This window comes from Rhopalosiphum padi, chromosome 1 (assembly GCF_020882245.1).
Source record: "Rhopalosiphum padi isolate XX-2018 chromosome 1, ASM2088224v1, whole genome shotgun sequence".
NCBI classification, from domain to species: Eukaryota; Metazoa; Arthropoda; class Insecta; order Hemiptera; family Aphididae; genus Rhopalosiphum; species Rhopalosiphum padi.
Genome location: NC_083597.1, coordinates 21,184,587 through 21,206,685, shown reverse-complemented (window position 1 = coordinate 21,206,685; position 22,099 = coordinate 21,184,587). Strand labels below are relative to the sequence as shown.

Below are 22,099 nucleotides of genomic sequence, written 5' to 3'. Positions count from 1 at the left end.
ATTATAAAATATACCTATAATATAGCCTGTTCATATAGAAGGTAGGTATCTATATGCATACTCTAATAATATGGAGATGGAGAATAATGGTTCAATTAAATATTTTATTCTTACTATTCATTTACATTAAATATACGTATGCATTTTGATAAAATATAATATTCAATTAATATGATGCGCTAATATAGTAATGTATGTGTAATTAATTTTGTCTTAATAATGAATTTGATTATTACAAATAAGTTGTTCAAACTGCCGCCTTCTGTCAGCAATCGGGACTTCCCAAATTGATCCGTGCGATAAGCTGATCTAGAACTTTCGCCCCCCCCCCTTTCCTCAGGCAGAAGCACACGAAAGCTTGACCTTTGTCTTGTCCGGTCAATCAGTCAGTTTGCGTGCTCCGAATCGTCGTCGATGTCGATCGCAACGGCTTGAGCGTGAGCATCCATTTTTGAAGACCACGTTACGTCCTCTGCTGTGTGTCGTGTCCTGAGTGCACCGTCTTTTTATTCGTATCGGTTGGAATATTGCCGTCGGGTATTGTGTCCGAGTTGTAGACGTCGATTACGCCGGTTCATTGACCTTTTTTTTTTGGTCGTCGCATCTAGTGCGCCGGTAGTAGCCGTTGAATATCACGTGTGCGAGTGGTCCTGCTCACCGGACACGCAAATATTATATACATACTATTTAAATTCGAGTCGGTCGTTGGAGTTGACCATACGATAAATAGTTCCGGTATACATTTTACGTGCCAGCGCAACGCATTGATTGCAAATTATAATATTATTATAATATTCATCATCGTCGCTGCTGTGGTATCATTATTTTTGATTACCGACGCCGCCGTCGTCGTATTATCATATTCGCAATCTTAATTGTGATCAGCTGTCGCGTCGTCGTGCAATCACCACACCGCCGTTCTTATCAACTTCGGGATCGCCGTTGCCGCCGATTGGTATCGTCATCAATTTATATCAATATTTACTATTTTATTTCGCGTTAGCATATTATTGTTTAACTACCCTTGTATTTATTGTTGCCCTGAAAAATAATTATATTATAGTATTGTATGTGCTGATCTGCCAGGGAGACGTCCTTGGTAGTCACAATTATTTTATAGTCGCCTAATTTATTACATAATTATTATATATTATATATTTTTACCATATTTGAACTACTATTCAATTTATTAACCACTGTCCACTGATATTCATAACTGCGAGCAAGAGCTCGATAGCATACACAAGTATTTTAAAAATAAAATTATCTATAAAAATTAAAAAAGTTTTATCATCAATTCGGAAAAAGTTGTCGGTAAAAAATACATAAAATTCGTATAAATATTTTGTTAGATTAATTAATTGTTTAAATTAAACTATGTAAATACCTTCTTTTTTTTTTATTCACAATCTGTATACAACAAAAATAAAATAAGTGATACTTATTACAATAAATTTACACGGTGTTTGACGGCTTGAATGAAGGTCCGTCCTGTGACGCTACTTCAGTTGTAAATACGTATAGCAATTAATTTGTATGCATACGTTTACAAATATATTAAAAAACCCATAATGTAATTATATTATATTGGCTATATTATCTTTATTAAGATTCGAAAAAATGACAAATCCAATTTTTTTGTATATAAAGTGTTGACTGTATCTCATAATTGTCAGGTCACTATATGTGTTAAAAAATTTGAATTCAATTATAAATCATTGAATACGAAAAACTATTCCTAGTCTATATTTAATTTCTAAGGATATTTTGTCGTTTATTTATATTGTAAGTATTTTTTTTCTCAATTAGAGAAATACAGTATAGGTTGAACTAATGTTTGGTAAAAAAAAATCGCATACATCATATGACAATATTATTATAGTATTAAAATATTAAAAACTGGTATTTCTGAACTTTGTTAAATATTTTTATTCTCAATGGCATGTTAATGTAAATAAGTCTTGTGGTCGTTGTTTGATAGCGCAGCACGGTGAAACATTTTTTCTGGTTGTTAATATCCATAGAATATTAGAAACAAATTAACATAAAACAATAAATTATAAAAACCAGAAAGAGTAGGTATATAAATGCCACGACGCCGACAGAAATCAGTGCTAACATTCTAGCAATCACTTTACTTGACTCGGCGCGAACGGTGGATTATACTATTATTACTATTATTAATTTAAAATCAATGGCATACTTTAAATGACATTTAGTATGATACTTAGTTTGTTTTATAGCCTTATAGGTAACACGATGACAATTTAGACCTTTCTCTGTGAGTATTTCTGACCATGTAAATATTATGTTTGTTTTTGGTTTAAATTTATTTGATATTTCAGAATCTGTATGTAATAACAATTTTTAACCTCAAAGGGGTTGGAAAAACGTTTCTACAGCGCCGTAATGGTGAAAAAAATTGAATAAGTCCTGTATGAGCGTTAAATAAATTCAAACAAAATATTTACATGATGGGAAATCTAAAATTCCAAGGGGGGAGGGGGTAAATCAGTGAACGTATATGTCTTATTTCTAAATTACCAATGTATGTGTTTTGCCTAACTTTTACACTAAATTCTATCAAGCTATTATAATTTTTTTGCATTTTTTGTCGTTTATTACTTTTTAAGCCATTTTTTGACATTTTTAGGGTATTTTCCCATATTTTGAGGTATTTTTACTGATTTCACATTAGTTCATTTCTTATTGTTTTTTGTCTATTGCCATTATGCCGATAACTTACTTAAAACTTTTAAATTATCACGGACTAAGATTAGTAACTATCCGATTTTATCTCACCGATTACAGTCGTCGTTGTCGTGTAGTAGTGAATATTATTGTACCTACATTTTATTATTTTTTTCGTAATATTTTCGATATGCCGAAAATTAAAACGTCGGTTAATGCTCGTCTGTGTTTGCTATATTTGTAATTTTTTTTATTTAATATTTAAGGACATTTTTTGTCATTTTTATGTCATATTTGCATTTATTTTTTAGGTAATTTTTTTAATGTTTTTAAGGTCATCAACTTCTGAGCCCTACATTTACATTATATTTTAGTGATAATTTTACCTTCAATAGAAATTGTTTTAATTTTACTGTAATTAAACACAAACGATTCAACAAAAAAAAAAAAAAAAATGGTATTTGTAAAATGTCATAAATCATAAATATATAATATGGCCTGTTACTAAAATTTGGAACGATTGTTACAAAAATAAACTAGAGTTATGCATACCCTCGTTATTCTACTATTATCAATGACTACTGTATATTTAGTTTCTGTTTGAGTACCTCTGTAACAATGTATACAATGTTAATTATTATTGTGACTTAATCAGTGATGACTGATGATTGATGAGACACAGCGTACATTTGAACGCTGTACTGACTACTGCTTATTTTATATAGCATAACAACTTTTAAAAAAATATTTAAAATCCAGTTATGATAAAAAAAGTTTATTATAGAAGTCATTCGTGTTAGAATTAAAGAGAATACTGATTATAATTCGAGTTTTTATTGCCAACGTTTTGCCTCTTAAAAATTACCGTTATATAGTAGGCATTATTTATTAGTAAAAATCGCAGACTATCGGCTATGAACAGTTTCTTTATTAAAGTATCGTTTTTCATATAAATAATGATAAAATATTTTATAAATTAAAGGGAAAAAATGATTTTCTCTTTAGTATTAATAATTGTAAATAGAAGAAAAAAAATATTACGATTTTTAATGTATAGTTGAACCTACTTGCTACATATTATACCTTAAATATTATTAAAAACAATTTATAACTTAAATTAATAAGATTATTGTTGGAATTGATTTGTTGTTATTAACTGGTCCTGGTTAATGTGGGTAGATAAAGTATAATAATATAAACATTGATTTAAATGACAGATTAATTTGTTATTTTCTCATCATTATATTATGGTAGTATTTAACGTAATGAACTAATGAAATATTGTATATACATCAGATATATGATAATATATCCTTGGATAATGTCTTATAACGGAGTGTTGAATGATTTAAAGTTTTTAGCGTTTTTTTTTATTATTAATGAACCCTGAATATAGACTGTAAAGTGCAGGAATAAGACACTATTAGTGACGTAAGTCATTGTTATCAAATATCGGTAACATGTCAACAACAAAAAAAAAAAAAAAATTAGAAATTATAATTAAATATAGTATGTTTATATTAATTTAGATTATTTAGGCTGTTTTATTCAACTTCCAATCAAATACCAAGGACTGATAATTGTATTAAATGTAGCAATAATTGATTCTGTTATTAAAATGGGTATAATTAGCAAACACGTAGTTTAAAATTAATTATTACTAAACAAATCAATTTCAAAAAATCGTTTCGTATTATATAGATTATTATACATATATTTATATATTGTAGGTCAGAAAACCATGATAAGATTAATTTTTTGACACCAGGAGCATGCGTTGGTGTATTTAGTATTTAATCAAAGCGTATATACTGTATATTAAAACGTTAGTAATATCGAATAAAGTTACCATATTTTCTATAGTGACATCAATCTATTTTACAACGAAACATCGGACTAAATATTATGACGAAACATACAAAAAATGAAGAAAAATCAGAAAATCCTAAGGACTCTGCTTTGGATGAACCAAATCTGAAGGGAGATTGGTTAAACTTCTACTTTTTGATATTACTTTATACTTTTCAAGGAACAACTTCAGGTTTGTCCTACGCTTTTCCCATAATTCTTCAAAATACGAAATTTGTAACATATAATGATCAAGTAAGTACAAATATAAATTTATACGTTTATCAATTTTTTTTAGTTACCTAGTGTATGTTATGTTTATAATTGACAGATTTAAAAAATAACTAAATTATCATTATAGATATCTCTAAACATTGTTCATCGTGTGAAAAAAATAAAATGGTTCTTATGTTAGTACAAAAAAGTTTTATAATATTATTAGTTAGGAGTTCACAGATAACTATCCTAATGGAATTTATGCATTTCGTCTAAATTTTTAACATATAATATAAAACATTTTTAATCAAAAAACATCTAGCAATTCGTTTTTATAATAAACATAAAATATTAAAATTAAATGTTGAGTTATATTTTATAATAACTAATGTTAGTATAAAATTCAAATATATAATCTATTAAATTTATAATGTTCTAAATACTATTAAATACTTCATAAATATTTGTTTGATTAAAACCATGAATTATTATTAACTAAAATGCAATTATGACGATTATAATATAGTTGAAATGATTTCCATTGTCTTTTAGAAATCATGTTCTAATAAGTACATATAAATATCTTATGATATTAATATAGAATGACATCATTCACATTAAATTACTATTAGCTAGTAAGATTTTGATCATTTTTTTAGGATAGATAATTAACAAATATTTATTAATTTATGTTCTAGGCTTTATTAAGTTTTGTACTATGGCCATTTAGCTTTAAACTCTTATGGGCACCAGTGGTAGACGCATTACATTTACAGTGGATAGGAAGAAGGAAATCATGGTATATTCCTATACAATTATTAATCGGTATGTGATTCATATGTTTCAAATTTTTTTAAATTGTTTTAAATGCGATTAGTTTTATTTTAAAATCGAAATAAACGTCTAAATAAAAAAGAATATTTTATCTTAAGTTCCACTATTCAAATTAATGATATAATATAGGAACGCATGTTTCTCATTTTTTTTAAATTATAAATTATCATAATAATTATTAATATATTTTAAATATTAATAAATAATATAATAATAAAAAAAAAAAAAAGAAGTAATCTTAAATAACACATTAGACGACGTCGTATCCACATGTGTTGTTTCTATCGAAAACACATGTGATTGTGATTGTGATGTTACACACTTACACATGTAACATTTCAAATCTATATACTGGATTCTTATGCTAGTTTATTTATTGTTAATACATAGAGCAAATTTATTTATAATAATTTGTAAAGAAAAATAAATTCTATGTTTGGACGAAGATTTTATTTCATACTTATTGTATTAGTTGTATTATATAGAATGAGTTTATATAATTTGAATATTATTTAGTTTGCTACTCTGCTAGTGATCCTGGTAATATTTCTATGGTTAAGTGAACTCATTAACTTAGACTACTTTCATAATCTGTAATCAAAATAGTTTCAATTATTAAATTAAAAACACAAGTTAAATGTGTAATCGTAAAAGTCAATTGGCGTGAAAGTGCTAAGGACTTGACGATTATGATTCATCTGAAAGTGCTATACTACGGATTACCACGTGGCATGGAGTTCCAGTTCTTCTCTTTTTAGACCAGAAGTCTTAATATTTGGCTAATGTATTTGTAGTTGTTTTTCGTATGTGAATATTGTTTTTTTTTTATTTGCAAATAGATAATCTAAACATGTGGAGAGCGCATTACTTGGTACAATTTAATGTGTCACATCGTAATTAAAAAAACAGTTATAATATTTTTATGATGAACAATTTCGTTAAAATACAAAATATTATTCATCATAATCGTAATTTGAATATAATGTATACAATTTTGGGGTGATTACGTACTAGAGTTTATTTTGAATGTGAAATAAACATATTTATAATAAGCTCTTAGATTCCGAAAGTCCGTTACAATAAAAAGAAAAACCCTCTCAATCACAGTTTAAAGACGCGAACGTAGAGAGGATTTTGGGTAATTGAACCCCCTGCGAAATATCAGGAACAATAAATAAATTACCTGACCAAAAAATAAATAGTATAATATTTATGTACATTTTTTCAAAACTTCCCCCCCCACGGAAATTTTTTCCTACATTCGCGCCTGACAGTTTATATTATTATTTAAAAATTCAATAAGACAATTTGCTTTCATATTAACTACAAATGATTTATAGTAAGAAATGTATATAAAGAGAGATAATACATACGGATGCGGTGAGTATACGTCTTCCTAAATCAACGATTTGAATGTTGCAGTACGAACATTTCGTCTCTCAAATGTGAGCTTTAGTCTTATAATTGTTTTTTTTTAATAATTAGTGTGGATTTGTGACTATTTTACAATTTTGTGTGGTACTAGGTTAAACACAAATTCAAAAAAACATTGTGGGTACGCATATTTTCAGCACCCCCTAACACCGCAAAACCATATTTTCCTGATTGTTTTTTTTAAAATACTAATGTACACTTTTATCCGAGTTCGATTATTTTTCTATACTATAAAACTATTCGTTCTACCTTCAATAATTATGAGCAAAGGAGAACGACATATTTATTGATCAAATATTTTCTCATTTAACGATTTTTTCTTAAAATTTTTGGTTAAAAGACACACAAATTTGAACAAATTATTTTCAAAAGAATTTCAAAGTTTTTCTTTGTGTTGGACGGACGTAGCGAAATGAACATTAATGCAATCAGTAGCAGTCAATCGAAATAATATTACGTGTATACTGTATAGTAATACTTTACGTACTAGTGTACTACATACAAATACTATTATTAATTATTATAATAAAATATTTTATAAATTTGAATAGGGGCACTGTTTCTTTTTTTTGCCGATAACATCGATGACTGGTTACCCGAGTCAGGTAAACCAAACCTCAATATGATCGTATGCGTACTGTTTCTCATTAATTTTTTAGCTGCGACTCAGGATATAGTAGTCGATAGTTGGGCATTGAGTTTGTTGAAGAAGTAAGTAATGAATTTAAAATTATAATATTACATAAATAGAAAATACTAATAACAATGGCTTTAAATTTCTTACAGAAATAATGTGAGTTATTCATCCACGTGCAATAGCACGGGTAACGCATTCGGTTTGTATATTGGCTCCGTTTGTCCAGTTCTCCTTTCATCTGAGTACTTCTGCAACAAATACTTAAGATTCACCCCAGACGAAGGAGGAATATTAAGCATCAAAAGTGGGTAAAAAATATTTTTTGTATACTGTTAGTTAAAGGAGACGCATTTTAAGCGCAGTCATAGATAAGGCCGATAAGGGTACTGACGAGTCTCCTCTTGCGTTACCCCGCTTTAATCTCTACTGTCTATTATAATATATCTAGTAAGTAATAGGATGAAAAAAATAATGTTGGTATAAGGAGCATAATACTACTTATATGGAAACGGGACTATATTTGTGAATTTTCAAAAGAGTAGTACATATATATATATATATATAAAAAAAAAATTACCAAGAAAATGGTTTTATTTAATTTGTTGTTCATTGAAATCATTTATTCATAAAATTTAAACACTAAGCTGAGTTAGTTCTAAACTAAATTATCTTTTTAATTAAATTAAATTTTTGTTTTGCAGGTTTTCTATTATTTTGGGGCATAGTGTTTTTGATTGTCACTGTTTTAATTATATTTAAAAAAGAAAGAAACAGCGAATTAGAAGAAGACGATCAAATTAAGATCGATATTATTCAGAGTTATAAACTGTTGTGGGATATTTTCAAAATCAAACACATGAAATTATTGTTAATGGCTATCTTGACTTCTATGGTAAATATGTTTATAAAATTGTTTAGTGGAAAACTAGATCACATGATGCTTGCAAACCCAATATCACAATTAAAATATTACACATATTATTATTATAATCGTTTGTCAATTTTTATTAATTTTATTAAAATTAATTTATTAATATAGATATTTAATATTGTTTTTAAGTGTATAACATGAAAAACAACAGAAGAATAAAAAAATAAATGGATGCAATAATTTTAATTCGATTATAATAACGTGATAATAATATAATAATAATAATAATAATAATAATAATAATAATAATAATAATGTATTTTATAATTAATATTCTTTCTAATCATTTAGACCACCTTATAATATCGTATCATTTTTCTATAAAATGTTTTAGATTGGATTGTGTACATCAGAATCCGTCACAAATTTGAAACTTATTGATGCTGGTGTATCCAAAGATGACATTATGATAATAACTACAGCTATGTTTATTCTGAAAGTGTGTCTACCGATTTTTGTAACCAAATACACTACGGGCCCGAAACCGATAAGTTTGTATTTAAAACTGATGCCAGCCAGGTATAGAAAACGCACGTGTTTACATTAAAAAAAACTAATGATATATGTTTGGTCCGTTATTATTAAATAACTTAGTATTTTTATTATCGTTAAATTAAATTGTGTATCCTCATATTTTTAAGTCATCTATACATTACTGGAAAGTAATCTACTAATCTATAAAACGATTAAAATGTATAAGATTTTCTTGAAAAATTAACGATGTTTCAGATTGATTTGGAGTATTTTTTTTGCTTTGTTGATTTATTACACTCCAAGTATAATTCAAAGTAATGAAGTGCCAATGTATTATTATTTAATTATGGGACTTGTATTCGCAGTAAACAGGGTACGTCTACAATTTTAATTTAAACTGATAAATCTTGGATTTTGAAATCATTTATCTTCTTAAACCAAAGATAAGAATTTATACAGTACCTACGACTTATATTTAAAATTTATCAAGAATTGATATATTTTTAAGAAAATAACTTTTTTGGATGTCTCGTAAAAAATTCAATAAGCATTGTATGGGCGTCAAGCAATTTAAATTATGGTTGTATGGACATTAAGACCTCGTGTGCAATGTGCTCCACTTTAATGTCGAACGGCATCTATTCACAGAAGCACCGTATGTAATATATATTACGTCGTGTTGTTTGATAGCTTAAATATCTATCTATACACCAGAAAGCTTATGCACCTATACTGTGCACTCTTGATTTAATTATGCCCAATAACTTTTATATATTAACTAACTTTGTAATTGTCGTCTGGCGTTAATTGATTGAATAAAATAGAATAATAGGAAAAATTAAACTACGTTATTTTATTTGTAGTTCGATCAGTTGACCTGATTATAAATATAGCTGTAAAACTACTTATATTATTATTATTTTTAATTTAATTTATATTTTATACATTTAAGTCAGACATTAATATGTATAATTATTATACAAAAATTAGGATAATAAAAAAACATAATTTATATTATAATTGTATAAATTGCAGACAAGCTGGTTGTATGTATCTAATTAAAACCAATAATTCCGCGGCATACAAAAGATTTATTGATAAAAAAAATAAACGACAAAAATGCAATACAAATATAATATATTTTGACACCAACAGTCAAATATTAAAATACCATAAAGTACAAAAACAACTATGCAATAACGATGAAAATTTGTATACTTAATATAATATATTTTAATTGATATAATATTAGTAATATCATCAGTAGGAGAAGTTGCTTCCTTCTAGATTTATAACTAAACTCAATTCTAATATCCTTTAGCTTATTATAAAAAGATTGAATAAATTATTTTACTAAAAAAAATTATATAATATTATCGTTGTGGTCGCGTGTGCCGTTGAAGTCTATTATGAATTCTCGTTTCTAACTCAAATATCCAAATAGGTACTTAGGAAAAATTCCAATAAGTATATTGTATTTTAATGTGTAGGTATATATAAAATTAAAACTTATCAAATTCTAGTCAGGCATTCAAATTGTTCCTTCATTACCTAAATTTAATGAGTTTTTATTTAATTAATTCAAATAATTTAATATACAACAGTTCTAATAATTATTAATTAATATCTATATTAATATTTATAGGGAATTTAAAATGTAGATAAAAAATCTCTTATTAACATTTATCTATTATATAAATGTTATGTAATACATTATAGAGTCATTAAATTTTATTTTATTTCAGATATTGGCTCAAATTATGGTAACCTGTATGGTAGCTTTTTTCTCACGTATTAGTGATATTCGGTTCGGAGGCATGTACATGACATTGTTAAACACTGTTCGCAGCATAGGGTGGGTAATACCAAATACATCGTTTCTCAAGATGGTCGACACGTTGACGCTTAGTTCGTGTTCGAATGATGTCACAAATAGTTGTTCTACGCCAGATTTAGAAAATGTAAGTGTAGGTTAAGTTAAGTTAAATACCTATTGAACGTATTATTAATTTACTCAAGACTGTAATTTAATTTAAATCTTTAATAAGTTGTAAAATTGTGTTTACAAATATTGCACATAATTGATTACAGCAAACTATTGTTTTTAATTTCTTTAGATATGCAGAATAAACGATGGGAATTGTGACACAATTGTAGATGGCTATTATGTTGAAGTAGTAATTTGTCTGGTTATTGGATTTGTTTGGTATGCCGTTTACAAAAGGCATCTTAAATTTTTTGAATCAAAGGATCGTTCTCATTGGTTATTAGATTTGAATAGACCAGGGAATGTTTAAGTTTCTTTCGCTTCATATATCTAACGAATATCTCTATACACGTACAATATTATATCATATATAAAGGATAATTTATGTTTAAAACCCAACACTAATTTAATGTTGTATGTATAGTTACTTAAAGTAATACTTTTGTAAACGCTAATTTTGTTATATAAATTATTTGAAATTGAAATATTTTAATGCAAATACATGTTTGTTTTAAATATTGATTTGTTAGCATTAGTAAATTGTGCCACTATCACAAAAGGTGAGTGCGAAGTAATATCACGTGTTTAATACGAAGGCCAAAACTGATAACCTGATTATTTGTAATTTTGCTACCTAAATATACGAGTATAGGTAAAATTCATCAGTTCTATTTGTTAGTGTAGTTTTTCACAAACAATATCAAAAGTTAGTAAGGTTTATAAAAATTTTATTCGATAAATGTTTATATATATTGTTCTTAAAACTTAGCTTGTCTGTGATTAAGTAGCGATATATTTAATAATGGTTGAAGTCAAAACTTTTGCATACTAAATAGAACATACATTTATTTTTTTGTGCAGATATTTCTTTGTAATGACACTGTCTACTGGAAGTTATTTTGTAACAATTACAAAGAAAAATAATAATTATTTTCTTTAATGGTAAATGAACAACTGAATTTGTGATATTATGGTAATTTAGTAGAATCATTTTGCAAGGATATTACACCTACAAAAGAAAAAAATAGAAAAAATGCTAATTTTTTTTAGATTTTAAGTACGATATATACAATGTGCCACAAGCAAATATTATATTGTACATAAGAAGTGAAAATGATTTTAGAATGGTGTTTTAAGATGATTTTTATGATGTATAGTAGTGTTTTGAATATAATTTAACTTTATTATGACTCCCAATTTCATAATACATGTCATGCACTTATACACAAATATAAGATACTTATTTAGATATTAAATAATTATTCTTCGTTATTCATGAAATTACCTAAAAGAACTTCATTAATGCAAATTTTAATATTTTTGATTTCAACTGATTATCCACCTATAAAATTAATAGATCAAAATATAATCAATACGAATGTAATTTACAAAATATTTTGAGATTATTGAGATTATAATCTGTATTGCAGTAAAGGTCAGGAAACAACGATAAGACAAAATCAACATCAAGTATGTTCACATTTATTCTTTTAGTGAAACGACTGAACTGCGATAGACAATAGGTAACAAAGTTTTCAAATTTATTGTAGACTAAACATGTCAAAAACAACAAAAAATGGAATTGAAATAGAAGAATCTGCAGATGCACCAAATGACTCAACTTGGCAAAAACCAAATCCGAAAGGAGATTGGTGTAATATTTTTTTATTAACATTACTTTATATCATACAAGGAGTACCTTTTGGTTTATCATTGGCCTTACCAATAATTATTCAGAGTAAATATTCAGTAACTTATAACGATCAAGTAAGTTTAAACGTATGTTCATTATTTTAATTTTATAAATATTGTGTTAAGTATATTTTGGTTTTTAATAACAATTATAAAATCTTAAATTCAAATATTAAATTATAAATGATGACTTAATATTAATGTATCGCGTGTAATTAAAATGAGGTACAATCGATATTACGTAATTATGTATTTATTAATATAATAATCCAACATCGATAATATTAATAAGAAGAGAAAATATAATATTCAATACACGATTTAGAAATATTGTCAAATTATTATTGATATGTTAAAGGGTTCATTTAGTTTTGTTCTATGGCCGTATACTATAAAAATATTATGGGCACCAATTGTTGACTCATTCTACATACCGTGGATAGGTCAACGAAAATCTTGGTTTATACCTGTTCAATACTTAATAGGTTTGTTTAATTTGGCAACATTTTTAGCACCTTAGTTAAACTTATTGAATATTTTAGATCAATATCAATAGTTTAATAAAATAATGTTATTGGCATTTTAAATTAAATTTAAATTGTACAAATCAGTTTAATAAAATATTATTATTGCATCAATTATACTAATTATTGTTATTATTTTTAATCTGATTTTATTGATCAAAAATATTAAATAAGTTAGTTAGTACCTACCTGTAAACTCTCCTGATGGTAAACTTTTCCAAGTCTACTTCAATATTACTTGAAAAATATAATATGATTTATCTTAACTTTCCTGAGTCTGTATTTTGTAATACTTATTTCGTTTGTATATTATATACAAATAATTGTAATGATACAATACTAATATAAAACTACGATTTAAAAAAATTAAGTACCTATATATAAATTATAGTAAATAATAAAAATCAATTTTTTAGCTATGAGCCTATGGGTTATAATCGGTTATAATTATATTTGAGGTAGGTACTAATTAAATTAAAAAAAACATCAGTTAATTTGAAAATGGATTTTAATTTAATTTTTATAATAATATGGGCATAAAAACTTGGGAGAGTTTACATATTTCTTTCGGGTAAACATAATATTGACCCGAGAATTTACTAGATTTAAAAATCGGAAGAGTTTACCATCGTTCATATTTTTTATTAATTTTTATAATGGTAATTAATAATAATGACAAATATGGAACAGGTGCGTTATTACTATATTTTGCTAATAATATGGATGAATGGATACCTGAATCAGGAAAACCGAACCTTACGATGATTGTATGCTTGTTTTTGGTCATCAACTTTTTGAATACTACTCAAGATATAGTCGTTGACAGCTGGGCATTGACTATGTTGAAAAAGTGAGTGAGATAATAATTATTGATCTTTTTTATAAAATACGATTGTCAATATCCAATATCTATAATAATAAAGAACATATATATATAATAATAATACCAATAAACAATAAATATAACTTTATTATTATTGTTTATGATTAAGTGTTCTTCTCTGTTAGTGTCTTTCTGCGGGTTTGGCATAATATTACTTTTATTGGTATTCAGTATAATACAATTAAATAGATAACTATTGCAGATAATAACACCATATGGTATATACATGACACACCAATCAGTCGACTCGAGGAGTTCAACTAAAATAAAACAAATTGTACACATAGATTATAATATATTATATATGTATATAAATAATTGTATTTAAATATAATATTTAAACCTACGGTACACTAAAAAAAATAGTTATATAAAACAAATTATTGTAAGATTAATTTTTTATTTTACAGAAATAATACCAGTTATGCCGGGTCTTGCAATTATGCAGGTATCAATGCGGGGATTTTCATTGGATCCGTTTTCCCAATTCTTCTTTCATCCGAGAAATTCTGTAATAGATATTTACGATTCACGCCCGATTCAGGAGGAATATTCAGTATCAGAGGTATATGTTATAAATTGTTTAAATCGTATTTTAGAACTTCGATGACAGATGCGTATAAAGGACGGGAGAACGGGACCTGTTGTGTAGAGAGTCTGTATTGTATTGATATTGGTTTTTTTTTATGTAATTATAAGATGGTGAATGTCGTTAATGATATTTGATAAGTATGATTTTCAATACAACCCTTAGAAAAATAATTGTTTATGTCAATAATACAAGGTCCAACACACTAAAGCATCCCCTGACTTTAAAATATCGGCTCTATGTATTATTTTGACAAATGTCTAGAAATATTTTGTGTTTACGATATAAGTTTTTTATTTCCAACCAAGGACTTTAGAATTGTGTTTTATAGATTCTAATTAGTGTGTGCCATTACACCAGAGAATTATTGTTTCTGCTTTATAAAATAGATTTATATAATTTGAATTTTAGACATAATATAAGATTTACATTAATTGACCCAAGTCGATACTAAAATCAACTAAACTTTAATTATTGTATTGTAACTAAAGCAAAATATGGATAGCACTAGGTATGTTTTAAACCAAAATTTTAAGTGAATGATAAGTAGTCTAAATGTCTAATGGCTATGATATTATATTAATGGCATTCGCGTAGCAGATGATTAAGCACTTTTTTTTAACAGTTTTTTTTTTGGTGAATAGTCGAGGTTAAAATGTCTATTAAACACGTGGTTGTGTTTAAGTCATTTTATACATAAACGTTTAAACATTTTAATCAAAGTTTCAAAAAAAAAACAACATAAAATTGTATTGTAATTTTTTCTACTAAGTATACATAGTGTGTATTGATCATGGTATATACAACCAATATATGGGTACTTAAATAATTCATAAGCAATATTTTTAATTTTATTAATTCTTTTGGTTAGAATTTAAGTTGCATATATTTTTAAGATACTGCGTAATATACTTTATAATGTATTTATATATTACACTTGAAACAAAGTATTGAAACAAATTAAATATAAATTTAATTATAATTAATACAATTATAAATTAATTTCGTAAAATTAAGAACATTTTATGGCGAGTATTCATTGTTTTATCTTTGATTTTACAGATACTATTTTTTTTTGGAGCATCATAATCTTTTCAATTACAACTTTAGTTGTCATCTTTAAAAAGGAAAAGAATATTAATTTAGAAGGCGTAAAGATCACTATTTTTCAAAATTATAAATTAGTATGGAAAATAATTAAGCGTCCTGGCATGGTCATATTTTTAATAGCTGTTCTAACATCGTCGGTAATTACTTATTAAATATAAGTTTAGTTAAACATTGAAATTTTTTAATTTTATTATTCATTTAATGAAATTTTAAAATATCTGTAGTATGTAAGACGTAAGTATGTTAAATTATCCGGATTTTATTTTAGATTTTAAGCGGAACGATGAATCATAAATGTATTAATTTTACAATTAATTTATGTGTAAGTTTTTGTGACTATAAACGCGACAGGTAGTTGCAAATATGCTTTGATTTTCAATTTTGAGAGTAAAGAAGTGCGCATCTAAGCAAGTGGGTACCTCTCTGTTATTTTAGGTGCCAAGTCGATTACTGTAGTTATGGGTGTAGTAAATCTGAATTCAATATTATATATCATTGTATGCGAAAAAAGATTTTGAGCGGAGACGGCTTATCAGACGAGCGTCATTAAGTATATTTTATGATATAGCTATTAAAGTCATTTGTTTTAATTTTAGTGTTATGGTAGGTTGCTATAATTTTTTTTTAAATAATTGCGTTTTTATATTTTTTAGATTTTTTAATTCCAGTATAAAATATTTATTTTTAAAATATTATATTGCATTTATAAACATTAGATATAGAAATAATCTATAAATAAAAATTATATATTAAACGTTATCAGTGTATTTGGAAAAATCAAATCAACCTATTGTAATACTAATAGTAAAATAAATTACTTTCATAGTAATGTTAAAAAACATATTACTTATCATTTATGAAGTTTACTTAACGATATAGGCTGACAGACAGTCTTCGGTCAAGATTGTTTTTCGCATAAAATAATAATTTATCATTAATTTAAATTTAACACATATATTACAGTGACCCACTAGACATCTATTGTTGTGCATCAAAGCAGTCCTACTTGCCTACATTTTAACTTTATGTTATCTAATATGATTAAATAAATATACATTAATAAATATATTAATAATATTAATAATAAAAATAGGTATTTTCCATCTTTGTTTTAAATTACATTTTTCCGTAAATTTTGTATTTTTAACATGTTTTTTATTCCTGTTACAAACTTACAAAATTATCTTGTAAAAAAGTACAGTTAATTATCAAATTATTATAGTTATTATTAACAGTGACTATATGCAATGCATTTATACTGTCCAATATTTTAAACGAATCTAAAATATACTTCTATAATGAAACTTCTCAATTATTTTTGACGTAAAATATAGCCAATAAATTATAAATCTTTTTCCAAATATTGACAATAATGTTGTATAGTATATGTATAGTATTCGAATAATTAAAACAAGATCTCAAAGTCGTTTATTATGTGAGAAATTTTTATTTAAATATTTAGATTTTCGTTTATTCTTTCAATTGCAGTCATATAAATATTCTAATGATACATTAACAATTAACACAAAAGATAAAAATTAAGGAACTTGTCCTGCTGTATCGTCGGTTCAATTCGTCATTGTATTGGATGTAATATATTTGAATTTAATGATAAATTATTGTTTAAGAAAATAATTATGAACAGATACTGAGCAGAGTGTATTTATTATCTCTATTTTTGAAGATATTTTATGACATATTTATTTTTCTATTAATAATATGGTTGGTTGAGCTAATGTATTGTAAAAATATCGCATACGGCATTATATTTTTATAATATTTTATCATATCAAATTAATGTTATTAATCTTAAATCAATATAAACTTACCATATAATGGTGTAATTTTAGCTATAGTATATAAAATAAAGTGAATATTTTCAAAGTATCATTGTTCATAGAAAATTGTTATAATATATTTTATACATTATTTATCATTTTTTTTTTAATAATTATAAATTATAAGTAATATTAGACAGTGGAACAACCACGAAATATTCGTAAAATATTGAAACCACAAGTTACAATGTACTTATGCATTAAGTCATCGTAGGTATATTAAAAATATTTCTTTTCAAAGATAAAATCAATTAATAATGAATTTAAAACAGAAATTAGTGTCATACAAAAAAACACATATTTTGTGTAAAAAAAATAACTTAGGTATTGTTTATATAGACTTATACTTGGTTTTCTTTTTAAAGTTTTTTGCTATTTATCAATTATTTGCAATACCTGGATAAATATGGATGTCTTAGTACATATGTTGAAAATTTCTATAACCATTTAATCTTTCTTGACCCGTATAATATATTATAAAGGTACGTTTTAAGTCAACGTAATAAATATTAAGATCTTTCTTTTAAAAAATTATTTTTACATCGTGACTAAGAAAAATCTAAAACCTTGTGCTATTATAACTAACACAAACTTATTTATTCAAGAAGTGTCGGTTTAATGTTCGCTATATATCAAATATGTTAATAATGAATATTATTTAATCTTAGATTTATTAATATATTATATAATATAATAAAATTAATTCTATAATACAATAATAGTCTTTCTGTTATTCGAATTATAGTTTGGGTACGCTACAATGGATACGATATCGTACTTGAAATTAGTTGATGGTGGTGTTTCAAAAGACAGCATTATGGTAATTAATACTGTCATGCTTGTCTTAAAAACAATTCTACCTATTCCAGCATCAAAGTATGTTGTGGGCCCAAAGCCACTCAGCTTGATATTGAAATTTACGCTAATAAGGTACGAAAAAAAATTATTTGTTTAATACATATATTATATATATTTATTTGAATTTTCTATACAAATATTAACACATTATTATACGTTAAAAATAATTTTTATGAAATAATTGTTTTTTTTTGTTTTGTTTAAGAGAAATTAAATAAATAAATCTATATTAACAAATGACAATGTGTGTGTGTGTGTGTGTGTATGTGTGCGTGTGAACTATGAACGATCCATGGTTAAGTTTATCCTACTCGTGATTCTGAAATCTTGTACTCAAAGATGGTGCATATCGAATCCAATTTTTTAAATTTTGAATTTTGAGAAGGACCCATTAGGTGGCTCAAAAAAAACTTATATTTATATGTTTGTAGAGGATTACCATTGACTATAGAAACTAAAATAGTTATTAATTCTTATTATGTTTGGATATAATTTTAGACCTATATTTTATATTTGATTAAAATAGTTCAATTAACTGTGTTAAAAATGTGTGCAGTTTACATTAAACAGAGTTTAAGTTGTGGCAAATCTACGGGTATATAATTGTACATGGGCAAAACCATGCTGGATCAGCTATATCAATAGCAACAGCTATGTCAATAAAAATATAAACTATGAAGTCAAACTTATTTTGATTTTAATTTAAGAAAACGATTTTTGTGTTTTAGATTACTCTGGAATATACCATATGCTCTTCTGATTTATTATACGCCCTTTTTAATTACAAATAATGGGGTTGTGAATGTACCTGTATATTATTATTTTATATCGGGTTTTATAATTGGAATTAATGATGTAAGTCTTCAATTAGTTTTAGGTTACATTTATATTCATAAATACCTATAAAAATAGTTTCTAATAATGAAATGTATATAAAAATCAAATTGAATAATTTTGATAATTATTCTATAAAATATAAGCACTGATTTTTTAAATTTCAGCTGTTAAACGGGATCATGATAATGTTGTATAATTCCTTCTTCATTAAGATCACTGATTCTCGATTTGCAGGCACTTACTTAACATTATCTAATGCTATTCGAACCTTAGCATGGATAACACCATCTACTGTTATTCTAAAAATGTTTGATATTTTAACATTCAAGAAGTGTTCAAACGATGGCCATGATTGTTCTACGACAGATTTTCAAAATGTAATACTTTCTGTATTAATTTAATTTGTATTTGTTTACCATCGTATTATTAATTTATTTGTTTAACTATTGTACAATATTTATGAAATATTTATTATGATTTTTTTTAGATTTGTAATACAAAACAGAGTCATAATTGTGTGACTATTGTGGACGGTTACTATATTGAAGTAGCTATTTGTATAGTTATTGGATTCGTTTGGTATAGCATCTGTAAACGCATTTACAAAAATGTAGAATTAAAAAATCCTTCTCATTGGATTGTTGATATGAATAAACCTATTTCAGTAAATATTTAAATTTCACCGTCATGTATCATTTAAATAATAATAGTATACTTATTAGTTATTTATACTAATAGATAATATTCTAAAATGCTATTAATTATTAAATTGTTATTTTGTATTTTATTATTTACTTTTATTATGTATTGTACATTTTGAATAAATTACTTTGTCCCTTTTTGTTTTTATTTTAAAATTATATAATTTTAACTTAACAAATAATATTGACAATAAATAATGTATTTTTCTGGTATTTTTCTGGTACTTTTGGTACCTAATACCTATTACGATACCTGGCAGTTGTATAGCAATTAAATATAACTTGAAGGTAAAGATATATGATGAATGTATAGGTTTTTTAAATTAAGGATGTTTTTTAACAACACGTCAAAATCCCTGACAAATTATCATAAAATCAAAATATTTCATAAAAAATATGTACCATCACGTAAATATGAATTTAAAATTAACCTTATTTATTGTAAAAGTTGTGGTTAGAAGTATAATATTTATTATGTATCTTAAATGATTATATATTATTAGTTATTTTGATAATGGTAACGTGTGTTATTTTATTATATTATAATTGATAAACATTTTTTTTTTAATTTTAAATTTGAAGTGCTGGAATTTCCCCAAAATCAAATAGGCAATAAAATTACTTATAGGTAATAATACTAAGAATATTTTTGTTCACTGTAATAAACGGAAAGAGTAAAAAAAAATTGGACATGGCACAGGGTATTAAAATAAAGATTATTTAACAAGATGTTTCAGAACCACTGACTATCGTCAGGGATGTTGATAAATAATTATTAATCACCAAGGTATGTAATTTTATGTGTATACATAATTGTATTAAATTCCAATTTCTTAATACTGACTATAAATAAATATATTTTATCCCGAATAAAATATAACGTATTCATAAATATTTTACCAATAATTACATATTTTATAAAATATTTCGAATTTTATACTTTATTTTCATCTATTAAAAGGCATATTAATAATAATAGTTTTCTGTGGTAAAATAAATAACGTACTAACGTTATAATAAATAAGATAAGATTGGTAAGATTTATGTATCGGCATAAGCGTTTTTCAGTTTACTATTATTGTTTTCGTAGACAATAACTGTTTAGTAAAAGATTAGATCATGTCGATCATGAACGACATGAACAACAAATACAGTCAATGTTTAACAAAAGAAGATAATAGAAATAATATTAAAAGCTAATGATTCAGCAGACAACAAGAAATATCATTATTACTTATTAGTGAGGAGTTTCCTTAACCATCTATGCCAATTGTGGCCAGGTTACCTTCAAATGCTGCGCTTAGTCGGATAATAATTCAGCGTTTATGAAAAATTAAAATAATGTATCTTCGCCTAATCCTGCTATGACTGATGATTCCTTTATAATGCCTAATGACTACACAATAACCTTTTCACAATTACTTTTTTTTGCTGTATAATAAGACAAATAATGGATACTGGGACATAAATAAATTTTTTTTGATATTTACAATAAATTAAATTTTAAATAATATACTGATGGACTGACATAATATGAGTTGCAGATGGAATAACATTTAAATATATTGTTTCCATTAGCTAATATATTAATCAACTGTATAATATTCATCACCATTGCATTGACGGAGTACTGTACCGTCTGTACCTGTATATTAATTTAGATATTACATAATTTAATGTTTAATAAACATAAATATAGACTTATGATACTAGGACTATAATATTTATAAGTAAAATAGGTAGTGATGGATCTCGAATAGGCATTTATAAAATAATATAAAGGATTGTATATTTATATTAAAATGCATGAATGTTTTATTCATATTATCCAGTTTAAGGTGAAAAAATACAACCGTGTGGATTAAAAATATAGGTATTTCACAGACGTAATATTTTACAACGAAATAAAATAATTATCAGCTCTTGCTTTTGTACCTGTTATTGTTGTTATAACTACTACCTACATAGAAAATGAACTCTTTTTAAAAAAAAATATTGAATACTTTTAGGACACA

At 25.5% G+C, this 22,099-nt stretch overlaps 2 protein-coding genes across 5 annotated transcripts; both read left to right on the top strand.

Annotated features, from left to right (window-relative positions):
* The first annotated feature begins 436 nt into the window (after window positions 1-436).
* LOC132917439 (acetyl-coenzyme A transporter 1-like) lies at window positions 437-11,574 on the top strand. 2 transcript variants are annotated; one of them, XM_060978181.1, is made up of 10 exons: window positions 437-955; window positions 4,555-4,794; window positions 5,454-5,580; window positions 7,575-7,734; window positions 7,810-7,964; window positions 8,362-8,552; window positions 8,926-9,110; window positions 9,321-9,438; window positions 10,811-11,026; window positions 11,183-11,574. In XM_060978181.1, the coding sequence occupies exons 2-10, from the start codon at window positions 4,597-4,599 to the stop codon at window positions 11,360-11,362; spliced, it is 1,530 nt and encodes a 509-aa protein (XP_060834164.1). In that variant the 5' UTR covers window positions 437-955; window positions 4,555-4,596; the 3' UTR covers window positions 11,363-11,574. The 2 variants fall into 2 exon arrangements, with proteins under 2 accessions (XP_060834164.1, XP_060834163.1); XM_060978180.1 differs by lacking the exon at window positions 437-955 and having other exon boundaries at window positions 4,476-4,794.
* Window positions 11,575-11,714: 140 nt separating this feature from the next.
* On the top strand, window positions 11,715-20,525 carry LOC132917438 (acetyl-coenzyme A transporter 1-like). 3 transcript variants are annotated; one of them, XM_060978179.1, is made up of 11 exons: window positions 11,715-11,994; window positions 12,483-12,522; window positions 12,603-12,819; window positions 13,103-13,229; window positions 13,959-14,118; window positions 14,562-14,716; window positions 15,803-15,987; window positions 18,434-18,618; window positions 19,275-19,401; window positions 19,548-19,760; window positions 19,871-20,525. In XM_060978179.1, the coding sequence occupies exons 3-11, from the start codon at window positions 12,610-12,612 to the stop codon at window positions 20,057-20,059; spliced, it is 1,551 nt and encodes a 516-aa protein (XP_060834162.1). In that variant the 5' UTR covers window positions 11,715-11,994; window positions 12,483-12,522; window positions 12,603-12,609; the 3' UTR covers window positions 20,060-20,525. The 3 variants fall into 3 exon arrangements, with proteins under 3 accessions (XP_060834162.1, XP_060834160.1, XP_060834161.1); XM_060978177.1 differs by having other exon boundaries at window positions 11,715-12,522; XM_060978178.1 differs by lacking the exons at window positions 11,715-11,994; window positions 12,483-12,522 and having other exon boundaries at window positions 12,532-12,819.
* Window positions 20,526-22,099: the final 1,574 nt, after the last annotated feature.

Excerpts from the sequence above, each read along its gene's own strand:
- LOC132917439 (XM_060978181.1), top strand. The coding sequence starts at position 4,597 with ATGACGAAACATACAAAAAATGAAGAAAAATCAGAAAATCCTAAGGAC. Across the intron at positions 7,735-7,809 it reads GCATTGAGTTTGTTGAAGAA|AAATAATGTGAGTTATTCAT; the intron begins GTAAGTAATGAA and ends AATTTCTTACAG. Across the intron at positions 8,553-8,925 it reads TGGCTATCTTGACTTCTATG|ATTGGATTGTGTACATCAGA; the intron begins GTAAATATGTTT and ends AAAATGTTTTAG.
- LOC132917438 (XM_060978179.1), top strand. The coding sequence starts at position 12,610 with ATGTCAAAAACAACAAAAAATGGAATTGAAATAGAAGAATCTGCAGAT. Across the intron at positions 18,619-19,274 it reads TTGAAATTTACGCTAATAAG|ATTACTCTGGAATATACCAT; the intron begins GTACGAAAAAAA and ends TTTGTGTTTTAG. Across the intron at positions 19,761-19,870 it reads CTACGACAGATTTTCAAAAT|ATTTGTAATACAAAACAGAG; the intron begins GTAATACTTTCT and ends GATTTTTTTTAG.